This window comes from Brassica napus, chromosome C7, assembly GCF_020379485.1.
Source record: "Brassica napus cultivar Da-Ae chromosome C7, Da-Ae, whole genome shotgun sequence".
NCBI classification, from domain to species: domain Eukaryota; kingdom Viridiplantae; phylum Streptophyta; class Magnoliopsida; order Brassicales; family Brassicaceae; genus Brassica; species Brassica napus.
In genome coordinates, this window is record NC_063450.1 from 4766717 (window position 1) to 4773897 (window position 7181).

At 34.8% G+C, this 7181-nt stretch overlaps 1 protein-coding gene across 1 annotated transcript; it reads right to left on the minus strand.

The window, feature by feature from the left end:
* Positions 1-6382: 6382 nt before the first annotated feature.
* LOC125590361 (glutathione S-transferase T3-like) lies at positions 6383-6931 on the minus strand. The gene has a single exon (XM_048763913.1). The coding sequence runs from the start codon at positions 6929-6931 to the stop codon at positions 6383-6385; it is 549 nt and encodes a 182-aa protein (XP_048619870.1).
* Between the last annotated feature and the right edge of the window lie 250 nt (positions 6932-7181).

The window sequence follows — 7181 nt, forward strand, 5'->3', positions numbered from 1 at the left end:
ACATCTCGTTGGGTTGGGTCAGAGTTCAGTTGTCTTTGATGTTGTCTTCCTCTCGTTGACTTGCCGTCGATAGTCTCTGCTCGTCTTGGTTTTCAAGATCTGGTTTTTGGTGATCTGACTTCTATGCTCTTTTTCATAGCTCGAGGATGGCTCCACGGTTTGATGATTTTGTTTCGTCTCCTTTTCTATCTTTGTTCTCTCATCTTGTAGCCCTTTCATTGTTGCTCGCTTCTCTGGTGGCTCTTTTTTCGCCATATTTGCTACTCCAGGTTTGGATAGTGTTTTCTTCTGTGTATGCTTTGTGTGCTTGGAAGGTTATTTCTAGTCTAAAGTTTGAGCTCTTGTTTTTCGGTGGTAGGCTTCCATTCTCCCTCCCTCAGGTTGTTTCTTTTCTTCTCTTGCTTTCCATGGTGTAGGTGTGTGGAGTTAGTCTTTAGAGCTTTGGTCTCTTCTACTTAGAGCTTTGTGGTTCTTCGCTGGCATGAACGTCTTGTATGTGCTTGTTTAGTTTGTAAGGTGCTTCTTACCTTTTAGCTGGTGGTTGTGATTCCGGTGCTTGAGGCATGTGTCTTCTTGTTTCGTGGTGACTCTGGTCTCCTGATGATTATTCTTTCTCTGACCTTTTTGGGGTTTTTGGATTTTTTGGGTTGGTGCTTGATCACACTCCTTTGAGCTCGGAGGAATGCTTTGTCTTATATTTTACTCCCTCTGTTCCAAAATAGATGATGTTTTAGAAAGTTTATGATGTTTCAAAATAGATGATGTTTTGATATTTTATATTAATTTAAATTTTATTGAAAACTGTGTGACCAGTGATGTTTTATATTTATTTTTAAGGATTGGATTAATTAATTTTGGTTTATATTTTTAATGTTTTTTTAGAAAAAAGTGTATACCTTAATTCTTGTGCATACACTCAAAACATCAAATATTTTGGAACAGAAGGAATATCCTTTTATCTTTTCTAACATCTGCTTGTTTTATCCATGATATTATTGGTAAGATGAGGTAAGTTAGTTTTCTTTGTTGATCTTTTTCCAGCTCCAAACTTTTATTGAGTTAGTGTTACTATAGTATTTGGCTTTTTTCTTTTGGTTGTGGAAGTTGTAGGTTTAGATTATGTGTTGTATTCTATTTTTTTCTTATTAGTTTGGTTATTTGTGGAAGTTGGTGGGCAGTTCTGAGCGAAGTGACCTATCTTATCACATCGGTAACACTCAACCTTTGATGCGTCTCTCTCTTGCCTATAATATCCGTTTTGTTGATATCCAAATCTACCACGACCTCTTCCTCGATATTCATACCGACGCCTCTTCCCGAATCATACCTCTCCTGTTGTGATTGGGAGTCTGCATACATAAGTTTATCTTGGCTTTGCCCGTCATGCTTCTCTTCTTCCTCATCATGAATCATCTCCTCATAAAATAATAGAAAATGGTAAAATAACAAAAATAATAGAAAATATTTAAAATTATTTATTAATTTTATATATAAAGATTTTTTATTCATCTTGAATTTTAGTGACCAATAAAATAAATTATCAAATTTTATACAAAGATTGTTAATATTAAAAGAGTAAATAGTGCATAATTAGAAAGTACTTCGCTAAATTGCAATAATCTATAAGAAAAATGACTTAAAATGTAAAAAAAATATAAATATGAAAGACACATGTCATCAAACTCCCTTGCCACTTGTCGTAAGAAGAGAAAAAGCTAACTTTATATATAAAGATTTATAAGCACATCCCGTTTACAACAATCCGCGAGAAAAGAGTTTCAGATGGTTACAGAGGGAATGACACATGTCTAAAGAAGAAGAACCATTTGCTGAGGTGGCATAAGGAGGAACATTTCTAATCAACTTTATTAGTATAAATAGATAGATAAATATATTATAGGAAGATAAATAATAGGGAAATTGAGTGAGAAAACCAATAAAAACAATTATAATTCATTATCTAACCAAAATCACATTCTCTTTCTTCTTTTCTCTTCTTACCTCTCTCTATTCTTCTCTCTACAAAACTAAATTTTCTTTTTTCTTTGGTTATTTCACAAATAAGCACCAAATTAAATAACATAATACATGTGGCTATGACATTAGTAACTAACAATAAATTTGTATCACATAAAGGTGTATTATGATCACGGTTAAACGCCCACAACATTATTAAACATGTTTTCCTTTTTGATATTTATAATTAATGTAGAAATATTAGGTGAAATTATTGGGTCCATATTTAGAAATTGAAGATTTATATGTTAAATCTTACCATAATTAGGTTATACATAAGGGTGGTTAGTTATTAACATTATTGTGTTAGGCAAAAATTATATAGAATATAGTTTAAAAAAAAATCACCAAGAAACAAATTGGGTCCAACTTTGTGCTTCTGTTTTAATAGTATTGATGTTAATATATAACATCTTTGACCAAGAACATGTATAAAATGAATAAATATTGTATGAACTGATATATGTTGCAATATCTATACTATTAAAGCATGATCCTATTTTAAAAAATTTGGATTCTGCCCTTGAATTTTTATTATATTTACATCTAATGTCATTTCTTTTTCACTCATAAATATAATTAATTTTAATAAATGAATTTACAAAAAAATGATGAATATGAGTTTCCTTATAAATCATAGGTATTATATTAAATTACCTAATATTTAGCCAATTTAAAAGATTGCAATCTTTCAATTTAGGGAAAATTTGGAGAAATGCACTCAAATAAGATTATAATTTGAAAACTACACCCTTATTTAAATTTTTGGAAAAATACACTTATATATATAAATTTACCTAATTACCCATTCTTAATATTTATAATATATTGCTTAAAATTTGTTTTTTTTTAAATCGTAATTTCTAATATATTGTTTAAATATTGTTTAAAAAAAATCATACAGAATCTATCTAATATCTTTTTAATATATCTACATAATATCTATTTTTTATTATTTTGAAAAAAAAAAGAAATCAAGACGCGTATCCTCTTCTCGTCTTCTTCTCCTCGCCATTTCTGAAACTTTTCCCCTTTTTCTCTTAGTTTCACAGATTCTTCCTCTTAGAGGTTTGTAGATTCATGAATCATATTTCAGTTTCTAATTCTGATTCATGAATCATATTTCAGTTTCTAATTTTATTGTGACAGTAAATCTGTTTTATTTTTCTTTAGGAAAATCATGTTGCATTTGTCTGGAGTTTTAGGAGACTGGAAGATGAATAAAGAATCATGGAGATTCAAGGTGAATACAAGAGCAGGAGGTAAATTATTTACCATTAAAGAAGGCTTGAAGTTTGATGAGATGGTTGAGATGGTTCATGAAGATTTTGGTATAAATAGGTTGGGTAATGAGTGTTGTTCAAAAAAAAAAAAGTTGAGTAATGAGTTAGAACTTAGCTACGCACTACCAGAATCAATGCTTCGAGATATGCCTAAGGATACACCTCATGTTTTTGTGAACAGTGATAGGCAATTGGTTTCTATGTGTGAAATGTGTAAATTTACGCCTCTGCGTCTTTGTATCTCGGTGAAGAATGGAAACCTAGGGAACCATGATCAAGGTTTCAGTCGTGAAGATACTGCCGTTGATGGAAAAGGGCATGGAAATAAGAATAAGAATGTTGATAGACAGGAGAGTAATCAAGAACCAGAAGTGGAAGTTTCTAATTTTCATGATGCAAAGGTCATTGAAAAGGGTCAATGGTTCAAAAATAAATCAGAGCTGTCTTGGAGTATACGGATGCTTTCGATTGAACGCAAATTCAGAATTGTTGTCAGCAAGTCAGACAATAAGTTGTTAGTTGTCAAATATGCAGATACAAGCTGCAACTGTATGGTTAGAGCTGCCAAGACTAATCCGACAAGCGAGTTTTATGGGTAACAAAGTACATCGACAAGCATACATGTTTTTCTAGAAACACTGGTGGACCGAGAGCTTCTTCCAAAGTTATAAGCAAGCTTCTTTTGCAAAACTTTAGAAATTCAGGTCTAAATATGAAACCAGAGTTGATTTCCAGTACTATGAAAAAGAGATATGGTCTTGATTCAAAATATTGGAAGATATGGAAAGCTAGGGAAGATGCTCGGACAGAGGTATTAGAGCAACTCCAATGGTGGGTAACACCATTGGAGTCCTTGGCAATAGAATAATGTTTTTTTTTTGAATAGTTAAGGACTCTAATCATAATTGTATGTCCAATGGTGTTATCCATTATGGAGTTCTTAGAAATATATATATATATTTTTTTTTGAATTGAATCTTAGAAATTAAAAATTATTAAATTTGTAAAACATTTAAATTTAAAATTTTCATTTATTGAATGATTAAATGTAAACATACAATAATTAAACTTCTTCATCATTACCAAACTTGTTCCAAATATTCTCAATCAAATCATATTTCAATTGTTCATGTATACGCCTATCACGAACATGACTCCGTACGCCAAGCATATTACCGAGATTTGAAGGCATGTCGGTAGAATATGACATATCGACCTGTGAACTTCTACTCGAGTCTCCTTCTTCAAACTCAGATGTATCATACTGAGTGTATCCATTGCGTTCATTTTCTACTATCATATTGTGCAGTATGATACATGTTCGCATAACCATCCCTATTTGTCTCTTGACCCACAAAATAGCAAGGTTTTTCACTATTGCAAATCGAGCTTGCAATACTCCAAAAGCACGCTCCACATCTTTTCGGGTTGCTTCTTGAACTTTAGCAAATAACTCGGCTTTAGGACCTTGAGGGAGTGAGATAGATTGTATAAATGTTGACCATTTTGGATATATGCTGTCCATGAGATAGTACGCCAAATCATACTGGTGTCCGTTGACCACGTACTGTACCCTTGGAGCTCGACCTTGTAAAATGTCATAAAAAACAGGCGATCGATCGAGGACGTTAATATCGTTTAAGGTACCTGGAGGACCAAAAAAAGCGTGCCATATCCAAAGATCTTGTGAAGCTACAGCCTCCAAGACAATTGTCGGCTTTCCTGATCCACGTGTGTATTGTTATTTCCAAGCGGTTGGGCAATTTTTCCACTCCCAATGCATACAGTCGATGCTTCCTATCATCTCAGGAAAGCTGCGTATCTCTCCAATATCGAGTAGTCGTTGAAGATCCTCTGGAGTGGGTCTTCGTAGATACTCATCTCCAAATAACTGTATTACGCCTTTTGTGAAATTGCTTAAACACAAAATTGCTGTGCTTTCACCAAGTCGGAGATATACGTCAACGGCGTCAGCCGCACAACCATAAGCAAGCAAACGAAGAGCTGCCGTACACTTTTTTAGTGGAGATATACCTAACCTTCCGACAGCATCTCTTCTTTGTTGAAAGAATGAAACATTTTTCTGAGAGGTGATCGACAATACGCATGAATACTGCCTTGTTCATGCGGAAACGCCGTCTGAATAAATGAGCCGGAAATGTCGGATCTTCACAGAAGTAGTCATTCCATAGACGGTTATGGCCCTCTTCGCGGTTTCATTCGACATATGCACGTTTCCTCTGTTTCTTTGTTCGGTTCTCCACGATGTTGTTGTATGTATCTTCAAAATATTCATCGATAGCCTCATCCAAAGCCGCATTTAATCTTCGATCGACTTCATCTGCCATATTTGGCAATCCTTCCTTGAAAAATAAATGTTGATATGTGGTTGAGTCTTGACTCTTTTCAAACGGTGGAAGAAGAGGAAAGAAATGTCGTGATATGTTGAGAGATTGTAGAATAGATCAACTACAAACTGTGGAAGAAGAGGAAAGAAATTTCATAACAAGATTGAAAAATAACGTTACATGTTCTGAGTACAAGAAGAGCAAAGGAAATAGCTCATAGCCGACACTACAAACTGACTTATAAAGGCAACTTGGAAATACAAAGAAACAAAGAAACATACAACCCGTGACTTGGTGCACATGGAAATACAAAAGCAACACAGAAACAAAGAACCCGTGACTTGGTTCACATGGAATTACAAGCTACAATAAACAAACTACCCGTGACTGAACAAGGAAGAGACACCATCTTTTGTCTTCATCTGGCATATGGTCTTGTACTTCACCTGAAAAAGAGAATATGAGATGAGTAAGTAAAGTAAAAAATAGTTGCAAACTTCTAATGCAAACTTCACTAAAGCTAACAAACCATCAATCATGACAACATTTCAGACAAAAGTTTCATTTTGAGAGCTAATTCCATCTCAGAGAGTGGCTCGGGCTTTGCAAGCAAAATTTCTAGCAAACTTTGCTTTGAGATTTGCTTTTTCATCTCCAACAGTCCTTCTAGCTTCGCCAATTCTTCTTCTTTTCCAGTTTTCTTCCTCTTGCCCGCAGCCTTAGCAGCCTTAACCCCTATTGGTCTCTCTTCTGGCTCTGGCACTTATCCTTGTCCTTCTCCAGATAGGTGGAGCACCATTTCACATCATGCCTAAGCTCCCTCCACGCATGTTCCAAGTTGAACTTCATGTTCTGGTCACTGTAGAAGATATCCAAGGCAGCCTTCATCACATCGTTGTCATTTTGCCCACTTCTCTGCTTCCTCAGTGCCATGTCATAGCAGCCAGCAAACTTACAGACCAAATCATTGATCCTAGCCCATCTTTGCTTGCATTGCCCTAGTTCTCTTGGCACTGTCCCAACCAGGAGAGGACTGGAGTTGTAGTACTTTACAATCCTCTTCCAGAAGGCACCACCTTTTTGTTCATTACTCACTATTGAATCTTTGTTGGTGTTGAGCCAAGCACCAATGAGGATTATAGTCTCCTTGACAGACCACTTTTTCCTCTTTTTGACACTAGACTCTTCAGGACATTGGCTACTAAACAAAGGAGTTTCTAATGAGTCAAGGTCAACTGACCCTTGGCTCGCTAAGAGGTTAACAAAACTAGAGGAGCTTGCCATTTAGGAAGAAGTCTTTGTGATTCTCTACTAGAAACGGAGAGGATTAAATAAGGGATTCTACATTGAATCCTAGTAGAAAATTGTCATATCAGAACAGCTAGAGACAATTTAATGAAGTTTTAGTTTGCAAGATGCAGTTAGGGTCAATTTAATGGTGGTTTAGTGTGCATTTATAACTACAAAGTTGGAAAGTACAAACTGCAAAGTAATTTTTTTCAAACTACAAAGTTACCGACAGTCCTATCCGTTT